Raw genomic sequence first — 27,073 nt, 5'->3', positions numbered from 1 at the left:
CTGTACACTATATTAACCCCTTCCTAAACCGGAGCATACAGCTGAATCTTGCTGCACGACTGGGATCGGAGAGAACGCCTTGATTAACCGCTTAAACATCACTGTCGCTATTGACTGTGGCATCTAAGTGGTTAGACAGAGGGAGAAGACCTCCTCTATTAACTCATTGGTGATGGGTAGCCAAAGCAGCCCGTGACCTCCTATGACTGTTAGCCTGTTAGACTTTGTAATACAGAAGTATTAATTTATACAATAGGACTATTTCTACTAGAGTGATTATAATACTGTGAAATTCACACTGCCGGGTGATATCACTGCTGTTTATAAATTGTAAGGATGCCCATGACAGGCTATAATCTTTGCAACACTTATTAATAACCACTACCACAGGCGAATAAAACATTTATGGCCATTAACCTGGACACTGAATTGTGTAGAGATCTATATTGTATGGAACTAACAAGAAAAGGAAATAAAATCGTTCTCTGTCTTTCTCTCGATTTGGTTTAGTTTTTCAGGATGGGTTTTTTACCCAGGACCCCATTGCTGAAATTTAAATAAATGAGCAAATGAAGCAGCACTCAAGTAATAAAGTGGTGGGTGCAAAGCAACTGGAGCTTAATCCACAGCTCAAAATACCATACAAGAAAAAAAGATTGCAGCACTCCAGCAAGGTCCAATAAGAAAATCTGGATTTAGATCTGAGGAATTTGTAGGCCAAGTCAGAACCTTGAACTCTTTGTCATGTTCCATAAACCATACTTGAAGAATTTTTGTAGTGTGGCAGGGCCATTAGGGAATACCATGATGGGGTGTAATCGGTCTGCCACATTGTTTAGTTAGGTGGTACATGTCAAAGTAACATCCACATAAATGCCAGGACCCAAGGTTTCCCAGAAGAACATTGCCCAGAGCATCACACTGCCTCTGCCGGCTTGTCTTCTTCCCATAGAGCATCCTGGTGCCATCTCTTACCTAGGTAAGCGGCACAAATGCAACTGGCCCTTCACATGATGTAAAATAACATGGGATTCCCCCTTCCATAGCCCGTATGTCCAGTTCTGATGCTCAAGTGCCCATTGTAGGAGCTTTTATCATTGGACAGTGGTCTGTACGGGCACTCTGACCAATCTGCGGCTACTCTGCTCCAAACTCAGCAATCTATCATGCACTATGTGTTCTGACATCTTTCTATTATAGCCAAGATTAACTTTTTTTTTAGAAGTTAGTGCTACAGTAGCTTTTCTGTGGGATTGGACCAGATGGGCTATCTTTTGCTCCCCACAAGCATTAATGAGCCTTGGGTGCCCATGACCCTGTTGCCAATTCAATGGTTGTCCTTCCTTGGACCACTTTTAGTAGGTACTAACCATTGCATACTGAGATCTCCCCACAAGACCTGCTGTTTTGGAGATTCTCTGACCCAGTCATCTAGCCATCAGTTTGGCCCTCGTCAAAGTCGCTCAGATCATTTCGTTTGCAGATTTTACATGCTTCCAACACATCAACTTCAAGAAATAACTGTTCACTTGCTGCCTTATACAGATGGTGTGCTGCTATTTTTAAAAAAAATAGCAGTCCACCATCAGTAAGCTGATAAATCAATGTTTTTGGTAGAAGTGATATTTCTACATAGCACATAATTTACTTGTAATTGTAGTAGGAAAAAAAACAGACCTAACAATTAGGACATGCCGTTCATTCTGAGTAATTGAATCATTAAGTGAAAGGGGCTTGTTCCAAATAATTGTAGTGAGGAGTTCAATTGGTAAAGTCATTAATTCTGTGGAGAAACAGGTGTCAATTTTGGCCTCTAAGGTAGGAGGGTGGCAAATGTTGCACATGTTGGTTATAGTGCATTTCCTTCTGAAATACTGGGGAAAATGGGTTGTTCCAGACATTGATGAAAAACGAACTTTGATTAAGAAGTCGATTGCAGAGGGAAAAACATATAGAGAAGTGCAGCAAATTATAGGCTGCTCAGCTAAAATGATCACAAATGCCTTTAAGTCGCAACCAAAACATGAAAGACGCAGAAGGAAGTGGGGAACTACTGTTCGAATAAATCGAAGAATAACCAAAATGGCAAAGGCTCAGCTAATAATCACCTCCAGAAAAATCAAAGAAGTTCTGAAGTTACCAGTGAGTACTGCTACAATAAGAAGACCATTAAGTGAAGCCAAGTTACCAGCAAGAACTCCCCGCAAAGTGCCGTTGTTGAAAAAAACACATGTCCTAAATAGGTTAAAATTTGCCAAGGAACACATTGACTGGCTCAAAGAGAAATTGCGCAACATTTTGTGGACTAATGAAAGCAAAATTGTTCAGTACACTGTGAGGAGAGTAGAGAATGGTGTTGCAAAAATCATGATATGGGGATGTTTTTCCTACCATGGTGTTGGGCCTATTTATCTCATACAAGGAATCATGGATAAGTTTGAATATATCAAAATACTTGAGATCATGTTGCCCTATGCTGAAGAAGAAATGCCCTTGAAATGTTTCAACACGACAATGACCCAAAACACACAGGTAAGTGAACAACATCTTGGTTACAGACAAACGGGATAGAGGTAATGGAGTGGCCAGCCCAATCCCCTGACCTCAATCCCATAGAGAACTTTTGGGGTGACATCAAAAATGCGGTTTATGAGGCAAAACCCAAAAATGCAGAACTGTGGAATGTCGTCCAATCTTCCTGGACTGGAATACCTGCTCAGAGGTGCCAGAAGTTGGTCGACTCCATGCAACACAGATGTCAAGCAGGTCTCCGAAACAATGGATATGCCACTAAATATTAGTTCAGTAAAGTGAAATCTGAAACATTTTTTCAGTTTATACATAAAATATTTGAGTTTTTAAAGAAAAATGCTGGCACTGCTATTTTTTTGAACAGCCTAATATTCATTTTCTTTATTTTCTGTAAAGGGTTAACACAAACTGGATAAATGTTGTTATTGTTTTGATTTTGGAATTGAATGTGTAGTATTTCCAGTGCATTTGCATTTAGGCAAATTAAAGTTATTATAATGATTTTGCGCTTTTATTTGCTTTTTTTTAACTTACTGCTATTTTTTTTAACACGAATGTATACCCCACCCTTTGACAGGTGTAATGAGAGAATCTGTTAGGCTCTGTTCACATCTGCGTTGGGGTCTCGTTCTGACGTTTCGTCTGAGGTTTCCGTCAGAACGAGACCCTGAGCAGACACAAACTGACACCGACGGAAACCAGAGGTCTCGGTTTCCATCACCATTGATTTCAATGGTGACGGAGCCGGTGCCCGTGGTTTCCGTTTGTCTCTTTTGTGCACCGGATCCGTAGTTTTTCCGGAAGCAACCTCCGCTGGAACGTCAGAACAGGATCCCAACGCAGATGTGAACAGAGCCTTATTCACTTCACCTGTCAGTGGTTTTAATGTTATGTCTGATCGGTGTATAATTTTTTTGCTACTGATTGTATAGTATTTATTGTATTTAAGTGTGGAACCCATTTCCCCCCACATTAAATGCAGGGATGACTTTAGATTTACAGTGAAGGAAATAAGTATTTGATCCCTTGCTGATTTTGTAAGTTTGCCCACTGTAAAAGACATGAATAGTCTAGATTTTTTTAGGCTAGGTTAATTTTACCAGTGAGAGATAGATTATATATTAAAAAAAAACTGAAAATCACATTGTCAAAATTATATATATTTATTTGCATTGTGCACAGAGAAATAAGTATTTGATCCCTTTGCCAAACAAGACTTAATACTTGGTGGCAAAACCCTTGTTGGCAAGCACAGCAGTCAGACGTTTTTTGTAGTTGATGATGAGGTTTGCATACATGTTAGATGGTATTTTGTCCCACTCCTCTTTGCAGATCATCTGTAAATCATTAAGATTTCGAGGCTGTCGCTTGGCAACTCGGATCTTCAGCTCCCTCCATAAGTTTTCGATGGGATTAAGGTCTGGAGACTGGCTAGGCCACTCCATGACCTTAATGTGCTTCTTTTTGAGCCACTCCTTTGTTTCCTTGGCTGTATGTTTCGGGTCATTGTCGTGCTGGAAGACCCAGCCACGAGCCATTTTTAATGTCCTGGTGGAGGGAAGGAGGTTGTCACTCAGGATTTGACGGTACATGGCTCCATCCATTCTCCCATTGATGTGAAGACGGTGTTCTTTGGGTCATAGGCAGCATTTCTCTTCCTCCAAACGCGGCGAATGTGCAGGTCTATCATCTTGTCCCTGACATCCTTAGAAAGCTCTTTGGTCTTGCCCATGTTGTAGAGGTTAGAGTCAGACTGATTAATTGAGTCTGTGGACAGGAGTCTTTTATACAGGTGACCATGTAAGACAGCTGTCTTTAATGCAGGCACCAAGTTGATTTGGAGCGTGTAACTGGTCTGGAGGAGGCTGAACTCTTAATGGTTGGTAGGGGATCAAATACTTATTTCTCTGTGCACGATGCAAATAAATATATATAATTTTGACTATGTGATTTTCTGTTTTGTTTTTTTTATATAATCTATCTCTCACTGGTAAAATTAACCTAGCCTAAAAATTCTAGACTGTTCATGACTTTGACAGTGGGCAAACTTACAAAATCAGCAAGGGATCAAATACTTATTTCCTTCACTGTATTTAACTTGCCAAAATGCTCCTGTCTACAGTCAAGTGGCTTGAGGTGTTCTCATCTGGCCTCATAGATGATGGACCACTTGGTGCATGCAGAACTGACATAGGAGAATCTTGTTGCTCATTGGTGACTTTCATGCCTTAGGAAAACAGTGGCTCTACAGAATCAGACGAAAATGACCCTGCAGAGTCACTGTAATGTTTTTGCAGCCTTGTGGGAGCCATGCGGAAAGGCATCCTAGATCTCCGCTTCCTAGACAATTAATATGATTTGCAGTAAGAATGATGTGGTCACTTGAAACATGAAATACATGTAAACAATGTTGAAGAATTCCTTTATTTTGCTTCTTGGTAGCTGCTATATGTTTGGGAGGGTTGCTGATAACTAGTCATGAATTAGATGTTACCATAACAACATCTATTGGCACAGACTTTAAGACAGAATGTAAACTGATTTTAGCTGCCATAGACTGCGTCACTGTGTGGGCTCTGCAGAAGGAGTATAAATTGCAAAGACAGCTGGGAGTTTTTAAGAGAATGAATTTGCATTTTGTTGCTAAAAATAATTGTTGCTGGTGATGTGAAATGATACAAATGTCAGCATTTTGGTAGTACTTCAAAAATTAAAAAGCACGTGTAAACACATGGAAATAAATATTAAAAGTAACATATCCTCTGGCACTTAGAGAAATGTCCTGTACTAAGCAGAATATACATAGTTAATAGCTCTTAAATATTCGTAAAAACCAAAGCTTTCACACTTCATATCCCACTAATGAAGTCGTTCATGCTACTTTATATCCGAAATGTAGGAGTACAATATGTCCCTTTTTTACTTACATAATTATTTTGGTTGTGCTAGATGGACCTAAATATATAAAGTTCAACATTTCCCTAACCAATTATACTTCATTTATTGCTAAACTATTAACCCCTTAGTGACCACCAATACGCCTTTTCACGTGAGTCACTAATGGGCTTTAGGCTAGGCTGACGCCTTTTCACGTCAGCCTAGTCTAAGTCCTGCACGGGTCTCCCGTGCAAGCAGGAGCCGGGGCTCTGCTGTCTGATGACAGCTGAGCTCCTGCTCCAACGCCCGCGATCGAAGTTTACTTCGATCGCGGCCGTTTAACCCGTTAAATGCCGCCATCAATAGCGACCGCGGCATTTAACTTTGTTTACAAAGGGAGTGCGCTCCCTCTGTCACCTATCGGCGGCCCGCGAATGCAATCGCGGGTCTCCGATGGGGTGTCATGGCAGCCGGGGGCTTGATAAAAGCCCCCAGGTCTGCCCTGGACATATGCCTGTTAGGACGCGCCGGAGGCACGTCCTAACAGATTGCCTGTCAGATTTACACTGACAGGCAATAATGCTCTGGTATACGAAGTATACCAAAGCATTATAGCAGCGATCGGAACATCGCACAGTAAAGTCCCCTAGTGGGACTAATAAAATAAGTCATCAAAGTGAAATAAAGATTATTAATAAAAAGTACAGTAAAAAAATAAATAAAATCATTTTTTTCCATAAAAAGTGGTTTTATTTAGTAAAAGTGTAAAAAAAAAAAAAAAGTACACATATGTGGTATCGCCGCGACCGTAATGACTCCATTAATAAAGTTAATATGTCATTTAAAACGCAAGGTGAACACCGTAAAAAAAAAACGCAAAAAACCATGGCGAAATTGCAATTTTTTTCCATTCCCCCCAAAAAAGGCATAATAAAAATGAATCAAGTCCCATGCACCCCAAAACAGTACCATTCAAAACTACGTCTTGTCCCGCAGAAAACAAGCCCAAAAAATCACTACATTGATGGAAAAATAAAAAAATTACGGCTCTTGCAAAGCGATGATGCAAAAACAAATAATTTTAGTTCAAAAGTGTTTTTATTGTGCAAACGTCGTAAAACATAAAAAAACCTCTTCATATGTGGTATCGCCGTAATCGTACCGACCCATAGAATAAAGGTAACATGTTAATTATGTCGCACAGTGAACGGCGTCAATTTAAAAACACATAGAACAATGGCGGAATTTCAGGTTTTTGTTATAATCCCCCCCAAAAAGGTTAATAAAAGTTAATATAAAAATTATATGTACCCAAAAATGGTGCCATTAAAAAGCACAACTAATCCCGCAAAAAACAAGTCCTCATACAGCTATGTAGTCGAAAAAATAAAAACGTTATAGCTCTTTGAATGCGACTATAGAAAAACGAATAAAATAGCTTGGTCATTAAGGCCTAAAATGGGCTGGTCACTAAGGGGTTAATAATAACAACCATCAATGCCGTTTGTCATTAGATAAGCATAGTATCTGCCATTACTACCTCTTGGGGAGGTTCCAGAGAGCTATACTACTCTAACTGTAAAGAACTCTTTCCTATGTTGATGTCTGAATCGCCTTTCCTTCACACTAAAAGAATGAGCACTGGTCCTTTTTACTATCTTGGAATAAATAAATAAATAAATAAATCTGGAACCCAAAACTGAATGCCATCATTTGGTCTTACAAGGGATTTATATAGAGGGAATATTACATTTGAATCACAGGTTTTTATCTCTCTTTTTTTAAACACCCTAAAACTGTAATAGCTTTTGCAGCTGCTGCTTGACGTTGTAAACGGATGCTTACCTTACTTGAAATAAGAATACCCAAGTACTTTTCTTGTTCTATTATCCCCTTAAATGGAGCTCATTTATTTCAACATATTTTTACTTGGATAATATTTTTGGCACAGTCTACTTTTTTTTTTACTTGTAGCTTATAATCATTCTATCCTCGGTATAAAAGTAGTCGGCATTCTATGCACTGACTTCCCGGTGAGCATGTCCTGGGCTTATGCTTAGCAGCCTTTAAGGGTAGGGACAACTGTAGTGTAGAGCATCGGGGAGAGTGAGACAGTGGATTTCAGACTACATTACACTTCTATTAGACAATACAGATAAGTTCTAGTCACTGCCTTAACTGACGAGAGCTAACAAAAAAATAAATTCCGTAGTACTAATCATTGAACCGCTGTACAAGGTAGTGACTAACCAACCTAATCCTTAAGACCTCATCTGCACATCAACATGTTTTGGATTTTTATTATAAGATTCAGGCATAGCAGATGCAAATCTCAGCAATATATAAACTGTGTGTATACAGGACATCTATAATAAGAGCTGTGATAATGAGATTAACTATGGGGGCTCTAGTGAAAATTTTTCCCAGTATTTCCACCGAGTGCCAATTGACAATATAACGACTCGTTAACGTCCTTTACACAATAATTTGGCCCCCATCAGTTTGCGTCATTGTCGCTAGCACATCCACTGTTTGCACAAGGTTTTTATAGGTTGCACAAGCAATGTTATCAGCTGACGAACTAGCGTTTGTCAGCTGATCACTGATCTGTATATATGGGCTAATAATCAGGAACGTATGTACGAACGTGATCAGTTGATTAATTGCCCGTGTAAATGGGCCTTTTACATGTAGCCAACAGTTTGAGAATCATGAACGGGTCTGCCACATCCCATTACTTTCTGCATCTTTGATAATAATAATTCACTGTATTCTACGATATATATTTACTTGTGCTCCCACAAAGTATAGGAAATTGTAATTCACTGAAGTAATGATTGAGTAAAACGTATAAATTTTATTTCATAACTCTCTAAAAACAGGGGTATAGTCACCATAGTAAACACATACTCCAATTACTGGTTCGTTTGTGAACCCTCTCTAACTGGATATACTTGAAAGATACAAATTAGGGATAAGCGTTTCAACATTGGTGTAACAGTGGATTAGACCCTAAAACACACCAGAGCCTGCAGTTACCGCTCCTAAATCTCCTGGTGCTAAGGTGCACAACAGTGCCACTGTCATCTACGCTATGATCCCTCACTAACCTGACCCTACGCGTTTCTATACATATCATCAGGGGTCTGTAACTTGGTCATTCTGGCTAGGGTGCCAGCGATATTAATTCATTAGCAGATATTCTGCTGTACAACACGGAAGCGTGCACGCATGGATGTCAGCGGCACGCTTCACTCGGGACCCAGAGTTGATATAACTAATACTCCTCCCCCCGGGCCTCGGCAGTGCACTTCGAAACAGCCAATCACAATAGCCCACCTCATTCGTGATGCCTGACCATGTGACTCCCGGCCGTCAGCTGACGTACCCGGAAGTAACATCGACAACATCAAACGAACGCGCAGGCGCAATGGGGGGCTGTAAGCGCATCTCCTTACTGCACATAAGCCCATTCTCATCAGGGATGGAGTATGATAATAACAATAGGGTAAATATTGCGGATCAGCTCAAAACCGCAACTCAGCTGCCATAGATAAAGCACCTTCTCTGTAAATACACTTTGCATGGATAAATAAGCGATATTTATATTTGCCACACTTTAGAATATGAAACACTTCTTTTGAAAGGAAAGACTATACCTGTTAAACAAAAAATGGTGTACTGCAAGTAACTGTATTATAACCAGGAATGACAGCTACACACACACTTTGACAACCATAAGTAGTAACATTGAGATATCTATTTAAATAAAACAGGTATAGTTTGTTTGCTCATTTAGACCTTCAGGCTGTACGCAAGCCAGTCTATAGATCCACTGGGCCTCTTTACGCAGAATGAGATTGTCCCAGTCCCCTCCCCGTTTTGGAGCACGTACCAGTTCGATCGCCTGGAATTTTAAGCATTCTGCTCTGCCCTGATGTTTTGCATGTACATGTTTGGATATGGGAGTATCTCTTTCATTTGTAACATCGCCAACATGTTCTCTAATCCGGCACCGAAACTGCCGCACCGTTTTGCCCACATAATTCAGTGGGCATGGACATGTTATCAAATAAACCACCCCTGCTGTTTTGCAGTTAACAAAGTCTCGAATGTCATACTCGACCTTGGTGGTAACACTTTTACATTTTCTCCCATTCTGGATAAAGTCACAAGCCTTACAACTGCCACATCTATGAGTACCTGGTATCTGTCTATTCAGCCAGGTTCCTTTTTGTGTTATAGGGTCAAAACAAATGTGCATCACCCTATCTCTGATGTTTTTACCTCTACGGAACGTGACTGAAGGCCATTGTGTAATCTGATCCACCAAGTCCACATCTGCACTTAGGATACGCCAGTATCTTTTTAATATTTGCATAATCTCAGATTGTTTGGAGTCGTAGGTACCTATAAGTCTTGTAACCCTTTCCTCTTTCCGTTGTCTAGTGACTAAAAACTCTGCCTGTCTGCATCCCTCGCTCCCTCATAGGCCTTTCTGATTACCCCCTTGGGGAAGCCTCTCTCCTTCAATCTATTTGTGAGATCCTGTGCATGTATCTCAAAATCATCCATCGAGCTACAGTTCCGGCGTACTCTCATAAATTGGCCTCTGGGGATACCTCGTTTGAGGGGATAAGGGTGACAACTATCCCATTGTAAAAAGCTGTTAGTTGCTGTCTCCTTCCAGTGTACTTTAGTACGAATTGTGCCTTCCTTAGTTTTCATAATCTTTAGATCTAGAAAAGATAATTCCTGATCACTGATTTCACATGTAAACCTCAGCCCTAGATTATTTTCATTAAGGGCTGCCACAAAGGTATTGAATTCCTCAACTGTGGAATTCCAAAGCAACAACACGTCATCAATGTATCTAATCCAGATACCTATTGATGAAGTCCACTTTGCAAATTTATCCCCAAACACTACTGTCTCTTCCCACCAGCCAAGATATAAATTCGCATAGGTGGGAGCAGTAGGACTCTCCATTGCTGTGCCACGTTGCTGATGAAAAATGCGATCCTCAAAGATAAATACGTTCCTTTCTAACACAAAATGTAACAGTTGCAACACAAGCTGGTTGTGAGCCACATACTGAGTGCCTCGAGATCTTAAAAAGTATTCCACTGCCTCACAGCCAAGTCCATGTGGAATAGAGGAATACAATGCCTCCACGTCCAGGCTAGCCAAAAATGTATTTTGTTCCAGCGTAATACCATCAATTTGTTTTAGAACATCCATAGTGTCACGCACATATGATGTAAGACCTAGCACAAAGGGACGCAACACTTCATCTATGTATGTACTCACATTCTGGGTTAGATTATTGATACCTGATACAATAGGTCTGCCACGTAAGGGAGGGTACCCTTTATGAATTTTGGGCAGGCTATAAAAACATGCCATGATGGGAAATTGTGGAAACAAAAAGTTGAATTCACTAGCACTAATCAAGGAACTACTCTTTGCATCACGTAAGATGCCTAAAAGCTCCTTTTTGAACAGTGCTGTGGGGTTCTCCTTTAAAATGGTGTAACAGTCAGGATTGAGCAAGAGAGTTATGAAATAAAATTTATACGTTTTACTCAATCATTACTTCAGTGAATTACTATATCTTTGATAATAATCCCAAACTACCGTTTTACAAATGTCTCACTCTGTGTAGAAGGTCTTGGCAAAAATTGTCTGTTGTCTGTCAGGTTGGACCTTGTTCTTTGACTCCATTTTCTATTCTTTAGCCAGTATTTGGTGTTAATTGATAGGCAATGTATTCTAAATGCGACAACTATTGTTACGTTATACACAAAATGTAAGACCTAATGAATTCTGCCATAACATTAGGATTGCATTGTGAAATCCCATTGTGGGACTAAAGAATAATCAAAGCAAGTTAACTAGCTACATATATATATATATATATATATATATATATATATATATATATATATATATATATATATATATATTCTTTATTTCTTCTCTCCGACTGTTTAGAGGCTGGGGGAGGGGTTAGGAAGGATTGTGATCACCTCATAGCTTATTGCAAATGGCATGGGTGGTTGATGTTGAGGCGATGTTGATGTTCTTCAGGCGAGTTTACAAATAAATGACTTAGGCCCCATTGCGGGCCGGAATTACGGTGCGCAATTTCGGACCCATTAATTTCTATTGACCACGGACACCTTCCCACATATTTGCGGGAAGGTGTCTAGGCCGTAGAAAGCCTCCGCAAAAGATAGGACATGACCTATCTTTTGCTTTTTACAGACCGTGCTCCCATACTTTATACGGGAGCACTGGCTGAAAATGCGGATGTCTGTCTGCGGCCGGCCATGCCCGAATTGCGGACCGTGTGCATGGGCCTTACAGTGATGGACGTGTTTGACTTATTTAGAGGCTAGTTGTTGAACAGGAGATTATAAGGGTATGTGCACACGAGAACTGTCTTTTACGTCTGAAAATACAGACTTTCAGGAGAAAACAGCTGCGTCGTTTCAGACGTAAAAGCTCCTCCTCGCATTATGCGAGGCATCTTTGACGCCCGTAATCTTGAGCTGCTCTTCATTGAATTCAATGAAGAACGGCTCAAATTACGTTGCAAAGAAGTGTCCTGCACTTCTTTGACGAAGCTGTCAAACGACGACGCGTAAATGACAGGTCGTCAACACAGTACGTCGGCAAACCCATTCAAATGATGTTTGCCGACGTATTTGAGCCGTATTTTCAGACGTAAAACGAGGCATAATACGCCTCGTTTACGCCTGAAAATAGGTCGTGTGAACCCAGCCTAACATTGAATTCTCTGTTTTTGTTTTTTACATCTGACTTGGTTTGCTCTATTTCCTGCCCCGCATCTTAGCCCTCATGCTGATTGGATGTTATGGCATATGCTGATTTTTTGCACATAGTCTACGCCAACCCATAGAATACATTTAACATGTTATTTTTGCCACGTGGTGAACAGCGTGGATTTAAAATGCAAAAAGGCAATGGTGGAATTACTGCTTTTTTCCCCCAGAAAGGGTTAATAAAATGTAAGCATTAAGCTATATATACCCCAAAATAGTGGCATTAGAAAATACAAATCGTCCCACAAAAAAGTAAGCCATACAGCCATATCAATGGAAAAATAAAAATGTCATGGCTCTCTAAAGGCTGAGATTTACAGATGGATCATTAGAAGCAGAAGGAAAGCCATACTGGCAAATAACTGAAATCTTGGCATGTTGTACCTGGTACCTAAGTCAAATGCTTTTTTGTCACTGAACTTAAAGGGGTTATGTGGGGCCCGAAATGTATTAGCAGTGTACTCGCTGCAGTATGTGAGTACACTCGCTAGTATACATTCCGTCCCCCCGTCGTGCTAATGATGAGATTTTAATAGATTTTTATAGTGCTGGTGGGAGACCGGAAGTCTATTGGCACAGTCTTCATTCATGACGAGACGACTCTTCATCATGTGACCAGCCCTGCTGCACTCCAAGTACTCGCTGTAGCAGTAGTATAGCGATTACATAGAGTACAGCGGGGCCGGTCACATGATGACGAGTCGTGTCGTCATGAAGGAAGACTGTGCCACTAGACTTCTGGTCTCCCCGGCAACGCTGTAAAAATCTATGAAAATCTCATAATCAGCGCGAGGGTGGACCGGAATGTATATTTGCAAGTATACTCACATATTGCAGTGAGTACACTGCTAATACTTTTATTAACCCTCTTTAAGATTTCAATTGTAAACTTTCACATTTTAATTTGTAGCTGTACGTGTAAGAAGCTGAAAATAAGCAGCCATGGTGTACCTCAAAGGGGTAGTACAAGATTGGAAAAAAGGGTTTGCTTTTTTTCCCCAAAGCAGTGTCTATCCACTTGTATCTGGTATTGCAGCTCAGCCCCATTAACTCTGCAATACTAGACGCCGCCAAAGGACAGGTGTGGTGCGTTTTTGGGGGAGAACAAACAGACCTTTTTATCTTAATCTGAACAACCACTTTTTAATATGATTTTCATTAAAAAAAATTATTACTGGGCTCATATTCAAGTCTAACTGTCCACTATCATTTTAGAAGAACTGTTACCAATTTTTATGTACCGTTTTGAAAAAATAAATTTGAATGTGCAAGTACATTATGTCTTCCAATGTTTCAAATTATTTTTTTTTAATTTCAACTTTTGTTGCTATATCTGAAGTCTTTCTTGTATCAAGATGCATAAACCAGGACAATTGAAAAAAAAAAATGATATTGGACATTGCAAATCAGCTAAGTTTTCCTATGGACAGGTCCTTTGTGCCGCAATAACAGTCTACGTTAAGACTTGATTGAGCTCTTCTCATGATATAGTGTGCTTTGATTGACATCCAGTGCTTCCATGTGTCCTATTTATACAGCTTCCCTTCATGGTTAGCTAAGCCTGTCAGACCATATATTAATTAGACTGAGCAAACTGAGCCACAGGCATACAAGGCATAGCCAGAGATGCCGTATTGAGTTATACCATGTCATTGGCAGTCTGTCAATAGATTTTTGGTCACCTAATGTAATATATTTTGGTATCCTATTTAGATATTTATGTAATATGTCAATTTATATTCCAAATATAATTTGCAAAAGAAAGAATTCCAAAAGTCTCTGCAGGTTTCTAGATTCAAACAAAAGTGCAGCTGTTTGTAGTTGTGTTTTTCATCATTAAAGTGGTCAGTAATTAATATGCAGTCAAGATTTTTACATATATATATATATATATATATATATATATATATATATATATATATATATATATTATTTAACCACTTGAGCACAAAGCTATTTTGGGCATGGAGGACACCGTGATTATCTTATTTATATACATATATATATATTTATATACATACATGTATAGATATATATATACATATAGATATATATATATATATATATATATATATATACATATATATATATATATAAAATTTGTATCACTGTGTTCTGAGAGGTGTAACTTTTTTAAATTTTTTTCATCGACATTAGGACTTTGCTTGACTAGTTGTATTTTTAATGCCTCTTTTTTGCAGTACAGTACATATAATGTATTTAAAAACTTTTATTCATATTTTGTATGGAATAAAGAAAAACACCAATTCTGCCAATTATTTTTTTTTCTTCGCTTTTACTGCATTTACTATGCAGTATAAATTACATTTATATAGTTTTTATGTTTTACTAATTTTAAAAAATAAAAACACTTATTTTTTATTCCATTTTTTGGGGAGGTGGCATGAACAAAGAAACATAAATTCTGCAGATATTTTAGTTTTTTTTTTTAAAGGCATTCACCATTACGTTTGCGACAAAACCAATTATTTGTACTTTTGTTTTAATTTTTTTTTTTTACACAAGTATTTTGTGGTTTTGCCCGCGGCCTCTAAGTGGCTAAACAGCCAGGATCGGTTATCTCCGATCCCAACTGTAGCAGTACAGTGTCAGCTGTAATATACAGATGACACCTGCTGCAAATGAGCTCATGCCACACCCATGTCCTACGTTTACAGCTCTTGACGTTTACTGCACTTTACTAGTGCCATAAATGTACAATGCATGTCGCCAATGGGTAAATACAAGGAAGTATTTTTGGGACATTTGGTCTCACCACGAAAACAACATAATGCACTAATAGTTGTATGTCTAATTTTTTAGGGGTAACACTAAAATTTCTACATCTATTTATTTTTTCCCTCAGGTTCAACAATGGTGGATACATCTTTGAGCACTTGGCCTGACTTGAAAGGTTTTCACTAGAAATGATTTTTCTAAACAGTCGGTCTGAATAAATATGGGATGTGCTTCAGCTAAGCATGTATCTACAGTGCAAAATGATGAAGATACCCAAAACGGCAAGAGCTACCAAAATGGGGATGCCTTCTGTGGTAAGAACATAACCGCTAGAGTCACGATTTCCTCTTCGAATACGAAACAGTGTAACCGACGGCATTTATTGATACATTTATTTCCAATTGTCCATGAAATGCAATTGATGAAGCACAAATAACATTAAGGCTGGGTTCACACAGAGTTTTTTGCCTGCACGCCGATTTTTGCGGTGTTTTTTGCCCGCGGCCATTGAGCGCCGCGGACAAAAAATGCAGCGAAATACACTTTCTCTGTCTTTTATTTTCAATGGGAGGTCAGAGACGTAAACGCCCGAAGATAGGGCATGTCGCTAATTTTTCCGCGCGCGGAAAAAAAAATGCCTCCGTCTCCCATTGAAATCAATGGGCGGCATTTCTGCAGTTTTTTGGCGCGTTTTCCGACACGGTTTCCGCATCAAAAAACATGTAAGAAAACTGCTCACACTTCTTTTCTGTGTTTCGAGCGGCCGTGGATGTTCGACACTCCACTCATAGCCTTAGGAGAACAGGACAGGAGAGGACAAGTCTATTCTGCTCACTGGTATGGATGGCCAACTCCTTGGCGCCAATTCCCAGCCCCTTATATAACATTTGATTAGACTACACCTCCCTTACTCGAGACGTGTGACTATGTTGTCGCACCTGCGAGTTTCGGGCTTCAACCCTAGGCGAATAATTACCTTCCCCAAAATGGCGACCGGGACTATAACTGCCTGGCCAAAACCACTCAGTGTACATGTGTCTAAACTAAATAGGAGCAAAAATGAAGGAGATCCTAGGTAGTTGGTGGGCACAATACACAATACTAACTAGTTGCCGTTAGGCAAAAAAAACCTGTTTTCCAACTACCGTAAAGATAGATAATTAAATAAAGTAAATTCTTTAATGTGCTATATATAGCAATAAGACAGACCACATGAAGATTAAAATTATCACTGCTTGATTGCCGGGTAAACGTATACGAGATAGCTGCACATGCACTGGTGTGACACACCCATAGACCAACGTGAAACGACCGCTATCTTAGCCGTCAGTGGCTGGAGTGTGTGCTTTAGTTTAGCCGGCAGAAGCAGGAATTAAAATATGAGGAGCCCCCCCGACATGTTTCGCTACTGCTGTAGCGTCCTCAGGGGAAATGGGGCTAATGGGGCATTAGCCCCATTTCCCCTGAGGACGCTACAGCAGTAGCGAAACATGTCGGGGGGGCTCCTCATATTTTAATTCCTGCTTCTGCCGGCTAAACTAAAGCACACACTCCAGCCACTGACGGCTAAGATAGCGGTCGTTTCACGTTGGTCTATGGGTGTGTCACACCAGTGAATGTGCAGCTATCTCGTATACGTTTACCCGGCAATCAAGCAGTGATAATTTTAATCTTCATGTGGTCTGTCTTATTGCTATATATAGCACATTAAAGAATTTACTTTATTTAATTATCTATCTTTACGGTAGTTGGAAAACAGGGTTTTTTTGCCTAACGGCAACTAGTTAGTATAAACTAAATAGGAAGCCCTGAGCCCTTCGGGGTTTCACCCAACTCCCACCAGACTAACTTTCCAGGGATACCGTACAACAAGAACTCACTATCCTTTGGAAAGTCATTGCCACCATTAACATAAAGAAACACACATTATTAAATACACATTACGTACTCTTAAAAATGTCATTCTGTTCATTAGGCCCAAAGCTTGCCATTGTAGTGGCCAGGGAGAGCTGCACCACCAATTACAAAAAATCCCTCCCAAGCCATGGCTAACTGCAAAAGCAAGCCAAGATCCAGTTGTACACTAGGAGAGACTGCACATGCGTGTCCTCCAGCGAGTGCATAACTGGAAGGACGTGCAGAGCAGCGGAGATATGAAACAGCATGGGTGCCATATGAGGGATCAAAAAGTAATACCTGGAGTTTAGTCACGTTTTTTAAATAAGTTTAAATGGCAAATTTATTAAGTTTTGTGAATGGCATCATAGTAGTTTTAGGCCCACTTGCTATGGTGGGACTAACCCTTTAACCCCTTAAGGACACGGACAATTTTGGCCTTGAGGACAGAGCAATTTTTTTACATTTCCCTCTTTGCATCCCGACGCTCATAACTCTTTTATTTTTTATGTACAACGTAGTTGTATGAGACTTTGTTTTTTGCGGGACGAGTTATACTTTATGTAGGTACCATTTTTTGGTACAAATACATTATCGTTTCATTTCTATACATTTTTATTTTGGCGAAAATGCAGAAAAAAAGCAGTTAAGCTGCAGTTTTAATATTTATTTTTTTACACCATACACCGATCATCATAAATAATATTATACATTTATTGTATAGGTTGTTACGGTCGGGGCAATACCAAATATGTCTATATTATTTCATGTTTTGGGACTTATATTTTAAAAAGTTTATTTATTATAAAAAAAAGTGTGTTTCTGTGTATTTTTTTTACTTTTTATTTATTTATTTATCATTAATTTTTTTTTACATTCATTTAACTTTTTTTTTTAATCCCATAAAGGGATTTATCATTTTTATTTTTATTTTGTAACTGTAATGTACTGGCATAGATCTATATGCCAGTACATTAGCCTGTTACTGATTGTACACAGGCAGTTGTTAGGGCATACCTAAGTATGCCCTAACAACAGAAAATATGTTCAGACAGCCCTGGGGTCCTTCAATGGACCCTGGGCTGTCTGGCCATAGGAGTTGTGGACTTTGATCGCGTCTCAGTTATCTTCTGTGACGCGATCAATGTGCAGTCCCCTCTCCTTGAACGGCGCGATCAGCTTTCATCGCGGCGCTCAAAGGGTTAACGGCGGAGAGAAGATGTTTCTCTTCTCTCCGCTGTCAGAGCGGGGCCGTGGCTGTGTATTACAGCCGTTGCCCCGCTCTCGATTGCGCGCACAGACGGCTGTCACACAGGACGAGTATGCTCGTCCTAATGCGCAAAGTACTCGCCGCTCAGGACGAGCATACTCGTCCTGTGTCGGCAACCAGTTAAGTAAAGCCTGCCAAACCAACAAATCTAAATGCATGCTTTTGGTAATTCTAAAAAAATTGTCTGGCCATTGAATCCCTCTTGCTAAAGACAAATATCTGGAAAAAACGCTATCCATTGGTAAAAATTAACAAACCCAATGACTGCATTAGCGTCAATGTTCCTTTCGTTGCTAGAACGAATTGATCGATACAGGACAAAGTCAAGCCAGTTTGTCAGTAGGAAGCCGAAAAACTATTTCTACCGTGTCCATTTCCTTGCCTAGAAAAGAAATCATAGTAACTATACCTTCAGATACAGGCAGGCGAATAACAGATAGCAATGTTTTCCCTTTTATTGGGTGTGATCACATGTAGCAAATAAGTTGCGGGTGGAAAATCTGCAGCGTATTACAGTAGCAGCAAAGTGCATAAGATCTGAAGAAATTCAACTTGAAAAGTTTCATAAATTAACTTGTGGTGCAGCATGTCAATTTATATTGCGGAGTCGCCGCAGATTTGTTGCAGATATGCTCCATTAAAATCAATGGGAAAGACAAATTCCGCCAATTGTTGCAGAATTTGCTGCGATTATGCAGTGTTTTCACAGCAAATTCAACGATTTTCCCACCCCCAAAAAAAATATTTTTCAAAGTTGGAAAAAAAAGACTATATTCTCCTCACATGGCGCTACCATGGCAATGCGTCACTGCTCTTCCAGCTAGACTGTGCACAGGCACCCTCATGTGATAACAATTCATCTCATATGACCGCTGCAGTCATTAATAGGCTGGGCAGGCAGAAGGCAGGCTGTATAGAGACCAGCTGAAGCAGCATGAACTTGTTGATATGTAGGAGAGGTGAGTATTTTTTTTATATTTTTCTCTGTGCTGTTTTCCGCAGTGGTCAATCCTGTTGAATATTTGCACACCATTTGGTGTGATTATTTGCCAGACTTCCGTCTGCAGCATATCTGACCAGTGTGAACATAGCCTTAAATCGTCGTATTCCAAGAGCCATAACTATTTTTTTTCTATCAACTTACCTATATGAAGCTTGTTTTTTGTTTCGGCGAGTTTTCTTTGTTTTTTTTTTAATGGCCTAATTTTAGGGTACGTATTACTTATTCATTAACTTTTATTCACTTTCTTTTGGGTAATGGAAAAAATAGAATATTTTCTTCACATCTTAATTTTACTTTGTTTTACGCGCAGTATAAATAACATAACTAACTTCCTCTGGGTCAGTATGATTAAGTCGATACTACACATATATATATATATATATATATATATATATATATATATATATATATATATATATAAATTTGATTACATTTTTTTGTAATACTGTTGCACAATAAAAACACTTGTACTTTAATAAAATCTGTTGAAACTTCAACACTCTGTGAACCACCTGTAATGGTTGGCTTTATTGTCAAAATATCCAGACTCTGTATGAAAGAATTTATGAAGCCCTCTACTCCAGTTTTCAAAAAAGCTGGTGGGGCTTAGTGGGTGTGGGCGGGGCCACCCAGGGCCAATAAATTTACTATGTTTTACGTTAGAATACTAGTGTAAATTACTGTGTAAATCTATGCCATTGTAGATTTGATTTTATGGCGCATAGTCGACCATAGATGTGCCTAATTTATTACGATGCGTGCGCCTCTAAATAAATAAGGCACATCTTACTGCTTCTTTCTTTAGATTAATAAATTCCCCCCAGCTTTAATTCATAAAAACAATGTGTTTCAATATCTATATAAGAAGTACTTGCGTACAATGCTAATGGTCATAATAAACTGGACACAATGATTCTACAGACACCCTAGGGTATTTAATGATTAGTATATTGTAACTTTTTTCTGTGGGTAAGTTCAATAAAGACGATAGCAAATTTATGTACAGTATAATTTATTTTTTTTCTAGTTTTTTTTGTGTCGCCGCATTTTAAGAGCCATTCCATTTTTCTTTTTTTGTCGACGATGGGGGCTTATTTTGTGTGGGGCGACCAGTTTTCATTGGTACCATTTTGGGGTACATACGATTTATTTTTATTTTTTAATTGGTTTGGTTTTGAAACGAAATGAACAAAAACCATCAATTCTGGCATTGTTTTTTTTTCTTTACAGAGTTTACGTGATAGATAACGTAATAATTTTTTATTTTGGGTGGTTATGGATGCAGCGATACCAATTATGTGTAGTTTTAAAAAACATTTTTCATAATAAAGAATTTTGTAAGGATGGCAGACATGGAGGTCTTTATTAATCCCCTGGCTGCCACAGAAACTCATCAGTACCCCACACATCACATTGTGAGGGGGGGGGAATAGGGGGACAGAAGGAGACCCCTCCCTCTGGAACTACTTAGATGCAATGGTTGAAAGAGTAGGAGGTCCGGTGTCATTAGACACTCGAACACCCGCTTATCCGGCACCAGCCACCCATACCAGGCTTCATCCGCATGTGCAAATACAAAGGATTCTGATCCCTTTATCTGCGCATGTGCATAACTACTGTTCAGCGCCTGCGCAAAAGTGGAGGCAGCCGAGAAAGCAGTGACGTGATTTATCCACATGACACTCACAATCTTACATCATATGGACGCAGTTAGATTGTTTACACACCACACCATGGGCAGCCAGGGGACTTTATTTGCACAGAAGGGTGAAATATCAAGTGGTGATGATAAATATATGACTGTGCGCATGCCACCATCCTGCAAAGGCCAGGGGGGGGGGGGGGTTTATCTATAACCCTTAAATAATTAGACCGACACCAATTTCCTTTTAACGTGGGTTGACTCGAGGGTCGGCCACAGCTTTATTTATTATTTCTTTATTATCCAATTTCCACATAACTTATTAACCGTTTCATACCCGTATGCCAGCCTGCCTAGGGCAGGGCATGTAGGTCACTTTTCTTATATCAAAATAACGCCTGCTGTGACATATGAACACCCCAACACTCCACCATCTTCACCACCACTTAGCCAGAACCATATCATCCCCATCACACGCAGTACAAAACTCCAAAATAGCACCAATCGTCCTAAACCGCTCATGAAACTAACCGGGTAACTTGTCCTAAGTACTTTCTTTGTCCCCCACCTTTTTTTTTTTTTTTTTTTTTTATATAACCAGTCGATCCCGTGAGGCACTCACAACCCAAACATAGGGAGGGAGGGTGGGACACGCAAACGGCCAGAAGAGGAAGATGGCCGCCCTCCGCTGACTTAAGAAACCTTTGCCATGAAGGGAGGGTCCCCCGACTGCAGCCCGCCTCCGGAACGCCCATAGGGGCGGGTCCTTATGTCCCCATTACGATTCCTTACACACGCTACGCTGCTCCCTGCTCTCCCCGCCCTGTCCTGCCTGTTAACCCCTTTAACCCCCGCTGTGCCGCACAGTCATGAGCCCAGCGGCTAATACGCCTGAGGGCTTCCAGAACTTACAGTTTGTCATTTTATTTAATTTTTTTCTATGAATTGGCCATACCCTCTAAGGGCAAGCAGCTCTCCACTGTGAACACCGCCTGACTCTACCTTTTTACATTTTGAATTCATTAGTGGTAGCGCAAACCCCTGCCGATTTTGTATTTTTTTTAATTTTTTTTATTTTGTTAATAAATTTGTGTAGAGACAATGGCGCTCATTTACTAATACCGTTTTAAAGCAGATCAGTTATATTTATGCTACCCTATCTGAGGGCAGCATAAAGAAATTACCGGATTTGTCACTAGTTTACTAATGCCGTATCTCCTAGCTAATCTAATAGGCGCTGTCACACGGATAATGCTAATGAAAATTGTGTCCCAAAAAGTTTATTTTAAAAGTTATGAGCTTTTTTCTAAAATATGCAAACGAGTTTATACCAGTGATTCTCCTGGGGTGGAGCTACCTCACAGCCTCTGACGCCGTCCTATCAGCATGAAGCTGCATTACACAGTGTGAGAGACTGATGCTGGGGGGGAGGGGGATTACTCCAAACAGCCATATCTCGGGTTGTGGACCACCTAGAACAGTGGTTCTGGTGGCATATGAAAGATGAGATTCTTTCATATGCCACCAGAATCGCAGTTCTACCTGTGAAACAACTGGTGGTATCACCAGTTGAAAACACAGTCGGGAAAGGAAAGCTGTATACTATATGATCGCTTTGTGTTGCTGGACTGGGAAGAGGAGAACTGTATGACGCTGATTGGACAGCGCAATACAGAAAACATTACAACACTCAGAGAGAAAAGAAAGTCACCTCCCATTTGGCAAGTATAGCCAAATTAGCATAATTAGAAAAATCATAGCGCCTATTAGATTAGTTAGGAGATAGGTCATTAATAAAATAGTGACAGATCCTCTATAAGCGATGTGTCACGTATTAGGTAAATCATCATAGTTTAGGAAAATGTAGTTGTTAGGGTATGTTCACACGCAGTAGCAAAATACGTCTGAAATTACGGAGCTGTTTTCAGGCAAAAACAGCTCCTGAATTTCAGACGTTTTTGGAAGTACTCGCGTTTTTCGCTGCGTCTTTTACGGATGTTATTGGAGCTGTTTTTTCAATGGAGTCAATGAAAAACGGCTCCAAAAACGTCCCAAGAAGTGACCTGCACTTCTTTGACGTGGGCGTCTTTTTACGCGCTGTCTTTTGACAGCGACGCATAAAATTACACCTCGCCGGAACAGAACATCATAAAACCCATTAAAAGCAATGGGCAGATGTTTGTAGGCGTAATGGAGCACTTCTTTCGGGCATAATTTGAGGCATAAAACACCCGAATTATGCCTGAAAACAGTGTTTGTGAACATACCCTTATACTTGTGGCATGCCAACCATGATGCAGGGCTTTTAGACCAATGATATTCATATATTCATCCTGCCCCCACCCTCCAGCCGGTGATTGACACTTTTCTCCCTATTACTGTGCATAGGTAGAAAAATGTCCATCAGCGGCTGAATACATGTATGTGTTCTTTTTTTCAAATTTCATTAATAAAATTTGTCTGAAATGATTTGTGTAAAAAAAAAAAATGGTGCAGCTTAGGCCAGAATTCTGGCGCAACACCGATAGTAAATGTGCCCCAATGTGCTTTAAGTATTGACCGGTACAAAATCTTCCACTTCCACATTTATACTTGAAGTGGCATTTAATTGAGGGATGAATGGAATAGCAGAATTTGAAGCCTCTTATCTTGGAAATGCTACGTCTAATGGCATACCCCTTTGTAGACTGGAATTGTCCTTTCGCTTGTACTTGGGATCTCACATGTACTGGACATTGTGCGCTGAATTGGAGCAGTTTCTTCAATAGCCCGATCTGCCTCCCTCATACTGGTCCTTGGCATTTTTCAAGGATGGACCAGAATGACTGTTACTGAGCTGTCACTTTGGCTGAGAGCAAAACCCTCAAAGTCATCAACACCATATGACAGAACACTCTCTCCACTGTCAGAAGATAATGGAGTATATGCCTCCTCTGCAGTGTAAAACTGACGTGCCATTGTTTTTATTTTCTTTAAGCTCCGTGAAATTAATTTTGACTATCAAAAAAATGAATCAATGAACTGATATACCACTCCCTACAGACTCATATAAAATCACGATGTGTGCATAATTGGTGTTGCAGAAATTAATTAACTAGGAATTAAATATAAATAGTATTAGAACACATTGAATTAATGTAGCTAATTAGTTGATTAACTACTACAACACTCCCTATAAAATTTTATAGAATTATACAGTATGTCGCACAAAAGAGAATCAATATGTGGTATTTAAACTAAGTGTATTCAATTATACATCTAAATACACCCCTCAACATTGAAATTGCAACACCAAGAAGGAAAAGTTTTGGAATTGTAGAAATCACAGGTTCGATAAACATGTTAATGATATGCAAATGATAAAAAAAAATGGAAACAAAATTTTCCAAACCTTGTTTTATCCGGTATCAAGTATGAGTGCCACGCCCAGAATACACACACTTATATGCCTTGGCATGCTATCAATGAGGTTATTAATGGTTGTCTGAGGAATGTTATGCCGCGCTGTATACACTTTGGCACGCAAATCATCAAGATTGGCCGCTGGCAGTTCCCTTTGCAATTGCTGACCAATGACGTCCCAGATATGCTTGAAGGAAAACAAGTCTGGAGACGCTACAGGCCATGCTAGCACGTTTAGGCCACACAGGCTGCTCACAGTAGCACGAGCTTCATGCGGCCTGACGTTGTTCTGTTGAAAAACGGCTTCTGGAACACTCTGGAGAAATAGCCGTACCACTGGTTCCACGACCAAATCAATGAAATGCTGAGCTGTTCGTGTACCTGAAATGAAGACTAGAGGGGTCCGGCTACTGTACATTATGCCACCACACACCATAATCCCAGGAGTAGGACCTGTGTGATGTTCCCTTGTGAAGGCCTCTTCATGGCATTACCCACGTGGTTTCCAGACCAATCTCCGGCTATCATTGCATCCGAGACAAAAGCGGGACTCATCGCTGAAGAAGATAGACCTCTATTTTCGTTTTGCTGTGCACCATGATAGCCTTTAAAAAGAGGTGGCATGTGGTCAATTGGACATCTGGCTTGTTGCCCAATGTCGTGCAAAGGCCTTCTGATGGTTTGTGTTGACACTTGTTGCCGTCCTGTGCTTGGTATGTGACGTCCAATTTCACTTGCAGTACAGAAAGAATCACTACGTGCCATCAAACAGTGCCTCCGTGGCTCTTGCAGGCATTCCCGTTCGTTGTTGTTCTCCCAACCTCTGGGACACGCAACGTTGAACAGCATTGATATCTCGGCCTAGGTGCGTAGTGATCTGCAGGAGTGATAAATTAAGGTTTCTCAGTTTAAGGATTCTGTCCCTCTCAGTATGTGACAAGTGGCGATAACGGGCACGTCAACGAACAGTAGGCAACGTACAATCATCCCACCCCACTTGATCTGATGTTTAAGGTTTCATGTGGCTAAAAAAACTTTGCTTTCAATCTGACTTTTCTGCCTCTCTCACAGAGTTAGGTGATTGAAAATTTGATCATTTGCAGATTTTAGCGACACTTGCTACTTCTTTGAGTTGTATAACCTTATGGCTTGCCCTTCTTGGCGTTGCAATTTTAATGTTAAGGAGTGTTAAAGGAGAATATTGTTTCCATTCAGACACTCTGTCCTATGACCACATAAAATATACCTTGTAAATGGAGATAGTATATACTGATATATGTCAGTGATGTTCACCCATTAAGGTGTCAGTATCCCCAGAGGCCATTTGGCCATAATTTCTTCTCTACTGCTTTCTTAGCAGTAGAATGGTCCACAGCACAGGAAGGAGCCATTGTAAACTGGATTTGTAGGCAGCTGGGCATACTGGGAATAGATTTACCTATACTGTACAGATGCACATTGGAAGTAGGCCTGGGCGATTTTGCCAAAAAATAGAATCTAGATTTTTTTCAACACTATGGACGATTTTCGATTTGAATCTTGATTTTCAGATTTTTGTTACATAAACTGAAAAAAAAAAAAATCCCAAGATAGGGTATATATGGTACATTGCTAGTAAACAATGTACAGTATATATGGTGTGGTGCATTTAAGCAGCAGGAGAACAGTGAGACCTGAGGTAAAATACACATAAGTTCCTATTCATATACATTTTATCCTACAGTTAGCGTGCACGCATGGAAAGATCCAGACATATACGCTTAAGGCCCTTTTACACTGGGCAATTATCGGGCAGACAAGCGTTCATAGAATGCTCGTTGCTGATAATTGCCCTGTGTAATCCGGGCAGTGATCAGCAGATGAATGATCAAACGCTCATTTATCAGCTAATCGTATAGTTTTAAAAAACTTTAATATTATCGTTTTTGGCCGCAGTGGTCACGCTCTTTCCCAGAGGTCACACCCCTTTCTACAAAAGTGTTGTGCGTGGCGCAAAAAGGGCAAGTCGCAATTTTGACAGCAAATTGTGACTTTTGGGCCCTTTTGTGACTTCTCACAAGCACTGAGCACCAGCATTGAGGCTTCTTCACTGACACTGTTCTCTGCTACAGTGTTATCATAACTGAAGATAAAGAAAACCACTTGATTTACCCATATAGTTCCTGCGGCATTTCAAGGCTTAAGTAGTTATAGGATGGCTATAGCTTCTTAAGCCTTGAAATGCAGCAGGAACTGAATGGGTTAAGAAGCTGCCCGGGAGAACGGCACTCCATATAAAACAATGTTTGAACTCAGTTAGGCCTGATTCAGACGAACGTGGCATTTTTGCGCACGCAAAACACGCGGCGTTTTGCCTGTGCAAAAGCCAATTGACAGCTCCGTGTGGCAGCAGCATATAATGCGCGGCTGCGTGGTTTTCGCGCAGACGCCATCTTTATGACACGCCATTTGGATGTTTGTAAACAGAAAAGCACGTGGTGCTTTTCTGTTTACATTCATCCTTTTGACAGCTGTTGCGCGAAACAGCCAGTTAGCACGGAAGTGCTTCCGTGCGGCATGCGTGGTTTTCACGCACTCATTGACTTCAATGGGTGCGTGATGCGCGAAAAACGCAGAGATATTGAACATGTCACGCTTTTTACGCAGCGGACAAACGCTGCGCAAAAAGCACGGACTGTCTGTACTGCCCCATATACTTCTATTGGTCCATGTGAGCCGTGTGAAAACCACGCGGCCTGCACGGACGCAATTCACGTTCGTGTGGATCGGCCCTTACAGTTAGCAAACCCCAGTCCCCTCGCTGCTGCTCCTGTTCATTGTTGCCATTCACTGAAGTAGATGCGCTGTGCTTTTTTTCTTCTGCT

General features: G+C 40.2%; 1 protein-coding gene across 2 annotated transcripts in view; it reads left to right on the top strand.

Moving 5' to 3' along the window:
- The window catches only part of C7H1orf21 (chromosome 7 C1orf21 homolog), a 124,885-nt gene that overhangs the window by 48,431 nt on the left and 49,381 nt on the right, over nucleotides 1-27,073 (top strand). For both annotated transcript variants that reach the window (XM_075833448.1, XM_075833449.1), the window contains exon 2: nucleotides 15,124-15,310. In XM_075833448.1, the coding sequence (XP_075689563.1) occupies nucleotides 15,217-15,310 (94 nt within the window). In that variant the 5' untranslated portion in view covers nucleotides 15,124-15,216. The remainder of the gene's footprint in view (nucleotides 1-15,123; nucleotides 15,311-27,073) is intronic.

The sequence above is a fragment of the Rhinoderma darwinii genome, chromosome 7 (genome assembly GCF_050947455.1).
Source record: "Rhinoderma darwinii isolate aRhiDar2 chromosome 7, aRhiDar2.hap1, whole genome shotgun sequence".
Classification (NCBI taxonomy): Eukaryota; Metazoa; Chordata; class Amphibia; order Anura; family Rhinodermatidae; genus Rhinoderma; species Rhinoderma darwinii.
This window is presented reverse-complemented; position numbering and strand designations above follow the sequence as displayed.